Source organism: Rhea pennata, chromosome 27 (genome assembly GCF_028389875.1).
Source record: "Rhea pennata isolate bPtePen1 chromosome 27, bPtePen1.pri, whole genome shotgun sequence".
Classification (NCBI taxonomy): Eukaryota; Metazoa; Chordata; class Aves; order Rheiformes; family Rheidae; genus Rhea; species Rhea pennata.
Window position 1 is genome coordinate 6396492 of NC_084689.1, and position 14817 is coordinate 6411308.

Genomic DNA, 14817 nt, shown 5'->3' on the forward strand with positions numbered 1-14817 from the left:
GCCCTCTCAGCGGCAGCCGCCAGCCCGGAGCCTGGCGCCGGCCCCGGGCTCCACGCACCAGCTGCCCGCACTGCCCGCCGGCGCTGGAGGCAGGCGCGCCAGGACACAGCGGGCATCCTGCCCTCCGGCGAGCTGCGCCCGCGGAGTCGACCAAGCTGGGGGCCGAGAGAGGCCACGGGCGAGGGCCTTGCGGCTGGCATGGGGCCGGTGAGAGCCCTTGGGTTTGGCCCCCGCTCTAACTCCCACCACTGCCCTGAAGCCCTGCCCCGACCCCAACGCTGCTGCTCGTTCGCAACCCAAGCCCCTGCCCTAACACCCAGCCCCACGCCCTCACCGCCCAGCCCGAGCCCAAGTCGAGCGCCCCTTAGCCTGCCTCTCACCCCAGCCCTCACCTGAGCCCTCAGCCCAGTTCCCAGCCGTGTGGTGCTCGCCCGGAGCCCTCGCCTGGACCCAAGAAGGCAGCCCATGCCCAGCCGCTTGCCCGCAACGCTGAGCAGAGCTCTGACCCCTCCCTCAAGCCTCCCCCGATCCCAAACCCCGAAAAGGCAAGCAGCAACCCACAGGCCATGGCCAAAACACTAGGCCCTAACCAGAACCCCAAAGTCCAACCTGAAACACTAACCCTCTCCTGGTTTCCTCTGGACCGAGTAAAGCACGCGCGCTGTAGCACTCCGTGTTCTGAGTTAATGGCAGTGTTCAAGGGAAGGCAATTTCTTCCAGGTTATGCCTGATAAAGCATGCTTTCCTGTACGGTCACATTAGGCACGAGGTTCGTGCTCCAGAAGGCCTTTTGCCCACATCCTACTGACAGAGTTCACAGACATGGTGACTTTTTTGCTCTGTTTCACAGCCCAGCTGTGAAATGCAGTCTTCACGTCTGAGCAGGGAGGCACGTGGAGGCAGGAGGAGGCTCCCTGCAGAGCTGCTTTCCAGTAGGTCAGCCCCCAGCTTGAGGGAGGGAGTTGCCTTTCCTACCTCCTAAGCACTTGGTCTACATCCCCAGCCGAGTGACGGTCTCCATTATCGAGCTCCCAGGAAACACCTGGTCCACCCTCACAGCGTGCCCCACGCAGTAACAGCTTGACCATACCAGAACTGTGAGCGTTAGCACGACCAGCTTTGTGCAAGCCGAAGCTAGCACCACGTGCTTAGAAGAAGAAGGGCTGTGTGTCTCTCAGGGCCGTTCGCTCTCCTCAGAGCTCCATCCAATTAAAGCAGAGCCTTCCCACCAGTAATCTGTTAACATCTCTCTTCTGGAGAGATGGCAGATTATGCTCCCCACTGCCACAAATACGAGGGGGCTAACAAGTTCAGCTGGCACGCTTAGAAGCAGGCATTTTTCCTTAGTCTCCGAAGCTCGTAGTAAGACTTCACACAATGCGCCTTTGCGCCTTTAAACAGCCTCCTTCCTCTTTTCTTCCTCTTCCTCTTCCTCGTCTTCTGTTAGGAAGGAAATGCTGGCTGGCTCCGGAAGCATTGCTTTGCCCTTCCAGGTGCAGACCCTTCCCTCAGAGCAGCTCAGAGAGACAAGGTTGAGCTGGAGTACCGTTTGCGGAAGGTAATGATAGGAACCACCCAATGCCGTCTGAAAAGACCGTCCCAAGCAAGCCGCTTTGGCCACACGCCTGTGCGCATAGCCCAGAGGTTGCCAAAGAAATTGAGCAAAGCATCCCCCACTAGGCACTTGTCAATCAGCTGCTTTCACTAGTTCAGTGAAGACTCTCTTATGCTTTAATCCTGCAGCACTAAGTTTGCTCACGGCGCGCAAAGGGAGAGAGCAGCCCTGTTGCTGGGAAGCCTTCTGGAGAGAGCAGGTCAAAGCATGCTCGCAACGATGAGGACACATGCTATGACGAATGCGTACGAGCGTCAGGTTTCTCTGCTAATTCCTGGAGACAGGTGAGCTTGTGCAGAGGCTCCCAGAATGACTTAGAAGCTTTCTGGAGTGCCGGTGTCTTTCTTCACAGAGGCTTGCTCATAAGGGCCACTGAAGGGCTGTGTTTCTCTGGTAGCAGTAGTGCAAAATCCACCGATTGCTTTCCCTCCGGACCTGGAGAGAATTCCTTGAAAAGGACCCCGTTGTGCTCTAGAAGCCTTTGGGACAGCGTGACGGACGGCCGAAGAGGGGGAAAGACCATTTGCAGCAACATGGGCCTGGCGGCCCAAACTGCCCCACAGCTGCGGTGACAGCAGCGTGCCTTTTTTTCTTAGCAGGCTTATTCTGCCCGGGGAGGGAGCACGGTCCCCACCCCCGCCACGAGCGGGGGTCAGCGCAGCGGCCGCCAGCTGCGGACGGTGCCCGGTGGCCCCGGGCGCCGGCTGAGCGCGTCTCTGCCGGGGCCGCGGGGCCGAAAGGGGGCAGGGCCATGCTGCCCCGACACACGCCCGTCACAGACACACTGCGGTCCGATTGGTTGCACCACAGCAGGGCCGTCCCACTGGGCTGGCGGGCGCCTGCTCATTGGCTGAGGTGCCCCCGTCACAATGGCCCGCAGGGCTGGGGTTGCTCTGCAGCAGAGAGGGCGGCAGCGCAGCAGCTCCTCGCGCGCTCTCTGCCCCGGCGCTTGCAGTCGCGCTGGCCCAAGCGAAGGCGGGCTGAGCGAGCCTGCTGGATCGCTGGGCTCATTCCTCTTCCAGCTGGAGCTGCGTGTGGTGAAAATGGAGTCCCACTCTGCAAGCTGGGGTCTGGTACCACCTGCAGGATCTGGCCTAGAAAGCAGCTACTGCTGTGAGTAAAGACCTCAAGAGTAAAGGTTAATTTTGTGCCTGGCCAAAGGCACCGCAAGTGGCTAGTGTTGCAAGGCTTTACGGGTTGACAAGCTGCGGGGGATGCTGGAGAGTTTTCTGGGAATCCATCGACTCCCTCCGCTGTGCGCGACAGTTGACGACAGCATTGCCTAGCAAAAGACCTGCTGCTCAGAGGGTTGCTGGCTTATCTGGGGGTCTTGGCTGTTCCCTTTGTTAGTGTGTAATTGAAGGCCTGAGGTGAAGGGTTAAGGTTAGGATGAGGAAAAGGAACAGAATAGGAAAAGGAACGAAGGCCAGCAGTCTCTTTTGCAATCTCGTTTCCTTGCAGTCATTACGGATGGAATCGCTCCGCCACAAAGGATGCTTTTCCCACCCGAGAAGATTTCTGTGGCTTGGCGGCAAAGGCAAAGTGTTGGAGCTGGACTCCACAACCTGGGCAACACGTGTTTCCTCAACTCTGTTCTGCAGTGTTTGACCTACACTCCCCCTCTGGCCAATTACATGCTTTCCGGGGAACACAGCCAGTCGTGTGAGTACTTGTGAACATGTTCCTTGTGACCCCCTGGACAGCTCTGCAGGTGAAAGAAGAAGAATGACTATGTGAAGCAAACTCTGAGCTGTCCTGTTTTCCCTGTAGGCGCTGGCTTTTACTAGCGCAGGATATCCTGAGCTATCCCAGTCAGGACAGCTGATGGAGTGCTTGTGTTCAGTTAATGGCCTGTGGTCACACGTCGTGCAGGGGGGTGGTGGTTCTTTGGTCCCTGAGGTGAACGAATGATCGAGGGCATTGGGAAGTAAGGCACTTGATGAATCGTTGGCCTCTGGCTTTCTGGCTGGTAGGAAGATGACAACATTTTGGAGGAGGGCATCCCACGTGTTCAGTGTTCCTTCACAGCGGGCTTTCCGTCCTGCACGAGCATTGTGAGAACTGACAGAGTCGCTGTTGAACCGTGAGAAGAATAAGACTCCCAAAGAGCACCGTGAAAGCCGTATGAGCTAGTCTGGCTCTTCCTGTGCAGCTGCCTGCAAAAGAGGGCCTGGCAGTGGTCGTTCCGGGGTTTGCTCAGGAAATGGGTGCTAGTACAGACTTGCTGATTAATGCTTATGCCCACAGGCTGGGCTGTTGGCGCCTTTGGAGACGAGAGCGTGGAATGGAGAGCAGAGACCGCACTTAGAACTTTGGGGTTGTTGTTGCTCAAGGTTTTCCACAGGTACGTCGGTACCTTTCCCTCGACTGAGGTGCTTTCTTCCTTGTCTCTGGACAGGTCATGCGCAAGGCTTCTGCATGCTGTGCACAATGGAGACGCACGTTAACCAGGTCCTGTTCTGCTCTGCCAGTGCCATCGAGCCTACGGCTGTCTTCAGTGACCTTAGACGTAAGTCATTTCAGACGGCATTCTTTGTAGCAAGGTGTGAATTTCCAGCGGGTTATGTCACGGGTGCCAAGGGTTTGGCGAGTGGAATGTTTTCAGAAAGAGTGCTTTGAGAAAAGCAGCGTTTCTGTCCTGTCCCTTCTTCTGAGATAAGCATTGTACTCTTTGTATTTCTTAGGGATAGGGGAGCACTTCTGTTTTGGCAGACAGGAAGATGCTCATGAATTCTTACGTTACACCGTGGCTGCTATGCAGACAGCTTGTTTGAGCGGAAGCACCGAGTAAGCAGAACCCGGTTAACCTTTAAGTGCTCTCTAGTGCTGCTGGCACCTTTGTTTCCTACCCTACGTGAAAACCTTTGTCCGGGGTTTTTGTAGAAGAGACGAGCTCTTTAAACAAAGAGCTGAGTCTCTGCCTCAGCTCTTCTGAGTGCTGCTGCTCATTTGTTTCCAGCTTGGACAGCTCGTCGCAAGCCACCACGGTCATTCACCAAATATTTGGAGGGTTTCTACGATCCAGAGGTACGTTTTGAAACTGATACTGTCATACATTTTGAAACTGATACTGTCCTTAGAACTGGCCTGTGCCTTTGTGCCCGTTTGTCACAAAGAGCTTGCAGTGTGACTGAAGTAGCGGGTCCCAGCAATGTAAACGAGCAAAGTGAGTCTCCTTGGCAGTTGGTGAGGTGCTTCTGTTTGAATTGCAGTGACGTGCTTGAGCTGCCAAGCAGTTTCGGACTCCTATGAGGCGTTCCTTGATATCCCTTTGGAGATAACGGTGAGAGGTTTTAGAAGTGTGGCAGAAGGGGCGGTGGAAGGCGCCGAGCTTTTGGGGTTTGTTCTTGCTTTCTGTGGCTTTCTAAGCTCCACGGAGTTCCCTTAGGAATGCCCGCTGTTCACGGCAAAAGGGCTTGGTGGTGGTGGTGGCTGGGAAGCGGCTTGGACTCGGTCCTGCTCTGGAAGCCCCGTGAATGGTCTCCGTGTACGTGTGGGGTGTGGGGTTTAAGCTGGAGAGAGAGCAATGAGCATCTCTCCTACACTTGTGATTGGCATTTGTTTTGCATTTGTTGTTTGTGCAAAGGCAAACCACAGGTTACGTAGTTGTGTGCTGCCACAGGCAGGTCGCTCTTTGTGTCAAAGTACAATCATTTTCAAACAAGGTCGGTGTTCAGCACGCTCCACTCCTGCCTCCTGCTTTCAGAGTGTTTGCTGCTTCGCAGTAGGTGTGCCACGTGTGAAGGAGGGAGGCCCTCCGGCCAAAGCGTAGTCGCAGGTTTGGATTTGAGTGTGCGGGAGCTGAGGTGTCCTACTTTCTTCCTCATCCAGGCAGCCTCCTCGGTCTCTGGAGCGCTGGAAGAATTTGTGAGACCTGAACTGCTGGATGGTGAGAATTGCTACAAATGCAGCAAGTAAGGTTCCTCCTCCCGCCATTGGAGTGGGAGCTACTGGCTGAACGTGCTGTCCGTCTCAGAGCAGAAGCTGTCCTTGGACTTAATTGAGAAAGACAAAGGAGAGCACGAGAGGCAGCTTTAGCTTTTTCATGTTTTTTATAGCTTTCAGTGTTGTTTTCCCTGGCAGTGGTCAGCCTTGCTAACTGTGAAGCTGCGCACGGACCTATCCCGACGGCCAGGAGTTAAAAGCCGTGTCCTCTGTGTAGCAGTGAGCTCAAGCAGGAAGGAGCTGCGCAGAGGGATTTGGGGTGGGAGGCGACAACAGCTTCCAGAAGGTCCTGGTGTTCCCTGTGGAAGGCAGCTGGGGGCCTAGGTGACTCTCAGCTGGCTGCCTGATAATGAACGTGAGCAAGCTCTGCTGGCTCGCTAGCAGGACAGCTTGCGCAGTTGTTGAATGGCAAAAACTGCAGCCAGGCATTCTGTGGATGGGTTTGGAACTCTCTGCCTTGTATTTTGACCTCAGAATTGGGAAGGAGGCTATGTCAGAGAGCATTACCGTGTATGTCCTGCCTTTGAGCGAGCCACGGAGCAAATTTAGCGGTTGGTTTCCAAGGATTTCAGACGGCTCAGTCTCTTTTCAGGTGACTGTTGGCATCTTGTATTTGTGATGCTGAGAACTGATCCGACTGGGAAGCGCTTTGCCGTTCCTGGTCCGGAGGACTGAGGCTCCCTTTCTCCAGCTCTCTTTCACTGTTGGCATTCCAGCAGAAAGAGGGGAGCCAGGCCCCGACTTGGAAACAGCCACTTCTGCCTACCAGGCAACAGCAGCCTTGCGTTGCCTTCGGGAACTGCGCTCTGGCGAGAGAGTTACGCTCTTGCTGCCTTTTGAGTTGCTGGCGAGGCTTACTTTTGGGTGCAGCAAAGATAGGTGCTCAGGCATTTGTTTGGCTACCAAAAGACAACGTTCCCAATGTGTATCGAGCGGCCCTCGTCCATCCTAGTAGGTTTGCTGCACGAGCACGGTTGAAATGCCGTGTGTGTCTTGCAGAGAAGAAGCACCACCTTAGACAAGGAAATGTCATTCTGCTCGGATGAGCGTGGAAAGCTGTTTGAGTTTTGGCGTGAGGGGGGAGGTGTGAAGATGCCTTGAAACAATTGCCTGTGCTTTCTTTGAAGGTGTGAGAAGACGGTTGCTGCGTCCAAGAGGTTTACAATTCATCGCTCTTCCAACGTTCTCACCATAGCCCTGAAAAGATTTGCCGATTTCACTGGTGGGAAGATTAGCAAGGTATCTGTGCAGCTGTAATAATGTTTTCTTGGGAAGGGCGATTTCCCAAGGCAGAACACTGCTTTAAAGGTGGTTAATGTCTGCCGACTGTAACTGTAGCGACGGAAGATGTTGAGGAAAAATCAGCCCAAGAAGCAGGTCTTCCTCTTTCTCCTTCCAGCAGCAGCAAAGTTCCCATGTGACGATGAGCGTTTGCCCTGCTCTTGAAGAGCTGGTTTTGCCCTGAGCAGCTAGTTCTCTGCAACTGAAAGGACCGAATGTTGTGCCAGGGAAGACCGATTTCTGAGGAACCCAACAACGTCTGTCTAAACTCGCAGCCCATGTTCTTAGAGGTGCTTTTCTCCGGCTCTTCCGTCAAGTGTTCCCAGATGAGTTTAGAATGCCCTTGCTCTGTCTTCAGGACGTGAACTATCCAGAGTATTTGGACCTTCGAGCGTACATGTCTGAGTCAGCTGGAGAGCCAGTCCGCTACGCCTTGTACGCCGTGCTGGTGCACAGAGGTGCCAGCGGTCGTGCAGGGCACTATTTCTGCTTCGTCAAGGTAAGCATCAACTTCATTTCTTGCGGGGTAAAATCTGTGCTGGTGAAGAGAAACTTGCCGCAGCATGTTGCTGGCAACCACTGTTGTTAAGGGGAAAGGGCTCGCCGCAAGTCTGCTTTGACGAGTCTTGGTGTATCCTTTGTCCGGGAGTGTGCTGTCTGGGATTTCCCGCAGAAAGCACGCAGTTGCTGTAAAGGCATCGGTGCCTTTGTTTGCAGGCCAGTAATGGACTATGGTATGAGATGAATGATGCCTCGGTAGTCCTTTGCGACATCAACACCGTTCTCAGTCAGCAGGCGTATTTACTTTTTTATATCAGGTAAGAGCAAGTATTCAAAGGGGTTCAGGGTAATTTTGCGCTACTGAAACTTCTTGTCCTCTGACGTGTTTTTCTTTCTGTCCTGGGAGGAAAGGACTGTTGGTAGAAATCAGTTCTGTCCAGCGTGCTATTCCCCGTGCCGTGTGTTGTCCTTCATTGCTTGGCCTTCACCTGCTGCACTTGCGTAACTTGTTACGTAGGTGCTCTCGGGAGCTGTCGAACGCCAGCAAGGAGAAATTGAGGCCGGAGGTGGTGTAAGGATGAGTCCCCTGCAAGGGACAGCCGTGGTAGCAAGACCAGCATCTAATGTTCAGCTTGTAGTCTTGGTTACGTTTTCAGTAGGACGGATCAGCTGCTGCAGGAAAGTGATAGGATGCGATTCAGCCCAAGAGGAGGCTGACAGACCACGTCTCAGCTGCGATCTCTGTTGTTTCCCAAGGTGCTGTGAGGAGACACTTGGAGAAGGCACTTCTTACGCACCTGTGCCATCCCCTGCCCCTTCGTTCCTTGGTCAGCAGGAGGCTAATAATAAGCAGGCCGGATTTCTGGGACCACAGCATCCTCCTCATATGATGAAGGTAAATGTGGGTGAAGAGAGAGAAGGAGAAAGGCATCAAATTGATAGTGGGATTATTCTCTCTCTTCCGTCCTCCCTCCCTCCCTCCCTTCCTCCCTTCCTCCCTTCTTCATTCCCATCCTCCCTTCCTTCTTTTCTCCTTATTTTTTTTTAGGGGGGTGGGTGGTGGTCACGTCTGCATTGTATTTTCCCTCCCACACTGCAGCTTTCTTCACAGCTCTCCTGCTGCAGCCAGAATCACTCAAACAGTGCCTAATGCTAAATCGTGTGTCAGCCCCGCTGCTTGTTTTCTTGCAGCTCTGCTTCCTGAAGCACTGCGAGACATTGCAAGTAGAGCCCAGGCCTGTGCAAATCATGAAAAAAAGGGAAGATTGCTTGGTTTATTTGTAGTGCTGTCACTTCAGCTGAGCCAGCAAAACCAGAATGGCTTCTTCCAGAGTGCTGGCACAATTATGCTAGGGTTTTCAGGGAAAGTGTGAGGGGTGTGAGGTGGGGGAATGGAGGCACAAACATACGCACATATATGTAAAGGGAGAGAGAGAGAGAGACAGAGAGACATTTGGGAAGAGCTTTGATCCGTGTTCAGCTGTCTGGAAGGGCTTCCAAAAATGATGCTGTTTTACTTCCAATATCCAAAAACCAAAAGTAGGGATGAGAAATACTTGCCGGCCTTGCACGTAGAGTTAAAGCAGAGTGTTTTTTGTGTGTAAGGCTCCTGAGGCAACCTGTAGGACTACTGGGGGAATAGGAGGGGATTGTGTTTGGGGCTTTGCAAAGCTGTGTGTTTGCATATGGCCATCTTACAGTCTCCTCTGTTGCAATACAGAGCTCAGGTCATTTAGAGAGAAAGCGAGCCCTGAAAGAGGATGCAGATAGCGCTGGTGTCCCAGAAACGGTCAGTCATTCTCTCAAGAGGAGGTGCTCTCAGAGGCTGCGCCAAAACAGGCAAAACTGCCACCAGCAGCAGTATCGCAACGGCAGTTGGCGCACAGCTTCCCGTCGTGAGAGGAGCTGCTGGGGCAAGGGCAGAAGCTCCGCCCAATGTCCTCGTTACAGACCCCAAAGCAGAGGACAAACAGAGCCAGACAGGTCACAGGAGCATTCTTGCAAAAGCAAGAGGCTCCCCGAGTCGTCACTCTCCAGAGGGCAGGATGGGCATCGCTTCAGCAGGCACCGAGCAGACTGGCACCGCTGTCCAGTGCAGGAGCAGCAGCCTGGAAAATGTTCTCATCAAAGACGAGCACCTCCAGCTGTGTCAGTTCCTGTGGGTTTTGAGGGCCCTACCTGGAAGACTGGAAAGCCAGGAAGCAGAAAAAGAGGCCATCCGCGTGCAGAAGGGAGCGACATCAAAACGGAAGGGAAACGGCGAAGGGTGGAGAAAAGAGATTTCAGCAGTGCGCTCCTCGTTCTTCTCTGGCTGATCCTCTGGTGCTCCCAGTTGGCTTTGAAGAACTCTGAGTAGTGCAGAGTCTCTCTGGAGATCACGTAGGTAGGTTGATCAAGTGAAGCTAGGGGAGCTGTGTTAGACCTTAGAATCACGTCTGCACACGGTTCTTGATAAGGCTACAAGAATGCTTGTTCTCATGCATGAAATCTATGACTGCAGAATCATAGATTTGTCATATGCACAGAGGATAACTAGACACCCGGAGCTTTTACAAAGAGTGGTGTAGAAAACTAAAAGGCATAAAATGCCGAACCCCAGAGGTTTCATATGAGGCATAGAACAAGGCAAGAACTAGCCTTGCTTACTGGTTTGTGTGCCAGCCAGGACCTAATGTCCACTCGACCTCTGAGGGTGTCCGTGTCTTAGGAAGGCAGACGTTCAGAAATGACCACAGAGCAGCTGCAAATCACCGCCTGCAGCAGACCTGCTAAAATGCAGTCCCTTAGAGGCATCAAGCAGCACCTCTCTGTTGTCTGTCCTTGCCTCTTTCCTTCCGACAGTATGATCTGGATTTCTCTGTGCTCCATGTTGACAGCGGCAAGCATAAGGAGAAGAAGAAAAAGAGGAGACCCATGAAGAAGCTGAAAAGCTTCTTGGAATGCTCAGATCCTCATTTGCAGAAGTGCCCGTGGGAGGAGAAGGAAGAAGCCCATCCTGCAGGCGGCTCTCTATGGGAGCAGTAGAGGAACAGTGGCAGTGAAGAGCTCCACGGGGACGGGCAGCCTTCCCGTGCAGCTGGCAGCCAGAAATAGAGCTCCATCGCATCCCGCGGGGAGCTGCAAGGTAAGGGGCCAGAGGAAGTGTGCGGGATTCCTTTTCATTCGAGCAGAGCATATTCTTTTAAATGCTTTCTAAATGCTTGCGTGAGGAAGGCTGTGCGGTATGCCCTGGCTTCCAAATACTCTGCCTTAATTAAAAGAAAGACGCGAGGTTAGCTGCTATGCTTGTTTGTTTCCAGTTTTGAGTGGCTACTAGGACAGAAGGCAAAAGCACCACCAAATGTCACGTCCCTAAGGTCTACGATGTGCCAGGAAAGCAGGTAGCCACGTCCTGCTTTCTGCACAGTACCCGCGTCTTAGCAGGCAACTGAAATACAGTGGCTTTGCCAGGAAGGCTTTTGGAAGCCTCCCCCTCAAGGTGGGTTCAGGCCCGGAGTCCCAGCGCACGTCAAGCTGTGGGCAGGCTCAGGTCTTTGCTCTCTAGAAAGCAAACCGCTGAGCAGATGGCTTTGTGCTGAATGTCATGCCAGGGAGTGAGCCCGCTTCCTTTTGTCGTTCAGATGCAGAGCTTGCGGCCAGCAGCCTTGAAGACTCTGACTAAGCTTACCATCAAGGGCACAGCTTACCATCAGCCCCAACAGGTAGCCATTCTCCAAACAACGCTAACCAATCCAAGCTTGAAAATTGTTCAAACACTAGAACAATAAAAGTACTGTCAAAACCAAACCCAGTGCTTGGTGGTGCTTCAGCCTTCTGTATGGAACTGCAGCAAGAGAAGAAGGCTTTTTTTTCACAGTTCTTTTCCCGTAGGCGTCCTTTTATAGCAGGTGCCAGTAATGCCAACGGGTGGTGGAGATTCCGCTGGCGCACAGTGCCTGGCAGTAGCCAAGGTCCGAATGGGGTGCAGCGGGAGCGCCCAGCGGGAGTGCAGGAAGCAAGGGGCTGTGCTGGTCGGGCAGGTGGAGCGTCAGCAGAGCTGATGAGCAGCTGCTAGTGCTTGCCTGGGACTGGGTGGGTGTGTGGAAGCGAGGCTAAGGGGAACTGATGATGCCTGGCAACTGTGTAAGGTAAAGGGAAAGCCCAGGAGGCCCCTGTGGAGAATGAGGGGGTGTTTTGGGGTGCACGGCCACACACACGCGGCTGGTCCTGACAAGACAGCCATGTGCGTCCATTGCAGCTGTTCCAGTTAGATTCCCGGGGGCCAAACGTCCAGTGTGGCAAGCCAGCACAAACACACACACACACACACACACACACAGACACACACACACCCAAACACTCTTCAGCAGCAAGCAGTTTATTAGTAAATACTTACAAACAGACCGACCTGATGGTAATCTCGAGAAGGACCACTCCCATGCTTGTCCCGATCGTCTGCATGGTGAGAGAGAGAGTCGTCAGGCACAATCTTTTTGGGCGTCCCCGAGGAGGCAACGTGGTCCTCTGCTGTGTAGCAGCCTCCCTCTCCTTTGGAAAAATTCCGGTATTTCTGATGATTCGCGGTAGGCGGGAGTCCCGGCACCTGGGGCCAACAAGTGCAGGGAGCCTAGCCCAACTCCGGCCCGGTTGCATAACCGGGCTATGATACTGTGCAGGTGTGCAGACTTATTCCGGGGGCCACATTGACTCTGGGGGTCGCTATTTCATTACTCTTCAACATCTGACCTTCAGGTTGACTGCTTCTCATGGTTATTTTGTGGCTGGAAGCCACAGAACTTATATGTAACCAACTGCTGTTCTTTCTCACAGATTTCCAAGACCTTGTTAGTTATTTGTATTCTGCTTAACACAACAGTACTGTTGTAGACACCCAAAAGTTACAACACGGACATTCTCACCAAGTATCAGGTAGTACGGATACAAAAGTTACAACACGGACAGTTCCCACCAAGGATCATGTAGTAGGGATACAGCAGCCAAGGCAGAGGTGCCAGCGCCAGCAACGTGGGGAAGGGCTGCAGCCAAGCAGGGCGCAGCGGGGCCACAGGGGCCGTGCCACGGCCTGGCGCAGGGGTGCGGAGCAGGCGGGCCGCGCCAGGGCCGGCACTGGGCAGTGGAGCCGGGCGGCACCGTGTGCGGCCCTGGAGCAGGCAGCCGTGCCGGGGCCCTGGATGTCATCTGGATGTCATCTCCAGGCATATGGAGGAAAAGAAGGTGATGAGGAGTAGTCAGCATGGATTCACCAAGGGGAACTCCTGCTTAACCAATCTGACAGCCCTCTATGATGGAATGACTGGCTGGGTAGAGGAGGGGAGAGCAGTGGACAGTATGTACCTTGACTTCAGCCAGGCTTTTGACACTGTCTCCCATAACATCCTCCTGGGTAAGCCCGCAGGATGTGTGGGTTAGACGAGTGGACAGTGAGGTGGATTGAGAGCTGGCTGAATGGCAGAGCTCAGAGGGTTGTCATCAGTGGTGGGGAGTCTAGCTGGAGGCCTGTGGCTAGTGGAGTCCCCCAGGGCTCAGGACTGGGTCCCGTGCTTCTTCCAAGACCTGGATGAAGGGACAGAGTGCCTGCTCTGCAAGTTTGCCGATGACACCAAGCTGGGAGCAGTGGCTGATACACCTGAGGGCTGTGCTGCCGTTCAGAGAGACCTGGAGAGGCCGCAGAGCTGGGCGGAGAGGAACCTCAGGAGGTTCAACAAGGGCATGTGCACGGTCCTGCACCTAGGGAGAAATAACCCCAGGCACCAGCACAGGCTGGGGGCTGACCTGCTCGAAAGCAGCTCTGCAGGGAAGGACCTGCGAATGCTGGTGGACGACAAGCTGACCACGAGGTAGCAACGTGCCCTTGTGGCCAGGAAGGCCAATGGTATCCTGGGGTGCCTTAGGAAGAGTGTTGCCAGCACGTCGAGGGAGGTGATCGTGCCCCTCTGCTCAGCCCTGCTGAGGCCTCATCTCGACTACTGCGTCCAGGTCTGGGCTCCCCAGTACAACAGAGACGTGGAGCTACTGCAGAGAGCGTCCAGCGTAGGGCTACGAGGATGGTCAGGGGGCTGGAGCATCTGCCCCCTGAGGAATGGCTGCGAGAGCTGCCCCTGTTGAGCCTGGAGAAGAGACGACTGAGAGGGGATCTTACCAACGTCTCTAAGTACCTGAAGGGAGGGTGTCAAGGGGACGGGGACAAACTCTTTTCAGTTGTGCCATGTGACAGGACAAGATGCAATGGGCACAAACCGAAGCACCGGAAGGTCCGCCTGAACGTGAGGAGGAATTTCTTCCCCGTGAGAGTGACAGAGCGCTGCAACAGGTTGCCCAGAGAAGTTGTGGAGTCTCCTTCTCTGGAGCCATTCAAAGCCTGCCTGGATGCAGCCCTGTCTAACATGCTCCAGGGGACGCGGCTTGAGCAGGGGCGTTGGTCTCAATGATCTCCAGAGGTCCCTTCCCACCCCACCGATTCCGCAGTTCTGCGACCGCTCGGCCCGGGCGCGGGCCTAGCCGGGCCCGCCCGAGGCCCCGGAGGCTGCGGCGGGGCGGGGCAGCAGCGCCAGCGAAGGTCACTGGGCACGCCGCGCGTCGCTCACGGCGCTCCCCGCCCCTCCCGCGCCCCAATTGGCTCTCTGCCCCCACCTGGCCTGCCGCTCAGCCAGCCAGCGCGGAGGTGGGCGGGGCCCGGCAGCAGCCCGCGGGCTGGGCAGCCTGGCGGGGCGGCGCAGCACTTGCTCGCCGCCGCCCTCTCAGCGGCAGCCGCCAGCCCGGAGCCTGGCGCCGGCCCCGGGCTCCACGCACCAGCTGCCCGCACTGCCCGCCGGCGCTGGAGGCAGGCGCGCCAGGACACAGCGGGCATCCTGCCCTCCGGCGAGCTGCGCCCGCAGAGTCGACCAAGCTGGGGGCCGAGAGAGGCCCTCAGGCGAGTGCCTTGCGGCTGGCATGGGGCCGGTGAGAGCCCCTGGGTTTGGCCCCCGCTCTAACTCCCACCACTGCCCTGAAGCCCTGCCCCGACCCCGACGCTGCTGCTCGTTCGCAACCCAAGCCCCTGCCCTAACACCCAGCCCCACACCCTCACCGCCCAGCCCGAGCCCAAGTCGAGCGCCCCTTAGCCTGCCTCTCACCCCAGCCCTCACCTGAGCCCTCAGCCCAGTTCCCAGCCGTGTGGTGCTCGCCCGGAGCCCTCGCCTGGACCCAAGAAGGCAGCCCATGCCCAGCCGCTTGCCCGCAACGCTGACCAGAGCTCTGACCCCTCCCTCAAGCCTCCCCCGATCCCAAACCCCGAAAAGGCAAGCAGCAACCCACAGGCCATGGCCAAAACACTAGGCCCTAACCAGAACCCCAAAGTCCAACCTGAAACACTAACCCTCTCCTGGTTTCCTCTGGACCGAGTAAAGCACGCGCGCTGTAGCACTCCGTGTTCTGAGTTAATGGCAGTGTTCAAGGGAAGGCAATTTCTTCCAGGTTATGCCTGATAAAGCATGCTT

General features: G+C 55.3%; 1 protein-coding gene across 1 annotated transcript; it reads left to right on the forward strand.

The window, feature by feature from the left end:
* The first annotated feature begins 1834 nt into the window (after positions 1 to 1834).
* LOC134151785 (ubiquitin carboxyl-terminal hydrolase 42-like) lies at positions 1835 to 10366 on the forward strand. The gene is made up of 13 exons (XM_062596616.1): positions 1835 to 1899; positions 2571 to 2728; positions 3077 to 3277; positions 4014 to 4124; positions 4300 to 4402; positions 4575 to 4642; positions 4828 to 4898; positions 5447 to 5529; positions 6688 to 6799; positions 7200 to 7340; positions 7559 to 7659; positions 8099 to 8237; positions 10184 to 10366. Exons 1-13 carry the CDS (start codon positions 1835 to 1837, stop codon positions 10364 to 10366), a joined length of 1536 nt encoding a protein of 511 aa, XP_062452600.1.
* The last annotated feature ends 4451 nt before the right edge of the window (positions 10367 to 14817 follow it).

What these genes read in the sequence shown, in the direction of transcription:
- LOC134151785 (XM_062596616.1), top strand. Translation starts at nt 1,835, where the DNA reads ATGAGGACACATGCTATGACGAATGCGTACGAGCGTCAGGTTTCTCTG. An exon ending in ATATCCCTTTGGAGATAACG is followed by an intron (nt 4,899 to 5,446) that starts GTGAGAGGTTTT and finishes TTCCTCATCCAG; the next exon opens with GCAGCCTCCTCGGTCTCTGG. An exon ending in ATCCTCCTCATATGATGAAG is followed by an intron (nt 8,238 to 10,183) that starts GTAAATGTGGGT and finishes TCCTTCCGACAG; the next exon opens with TATGATCTGGATTTCTCTGT.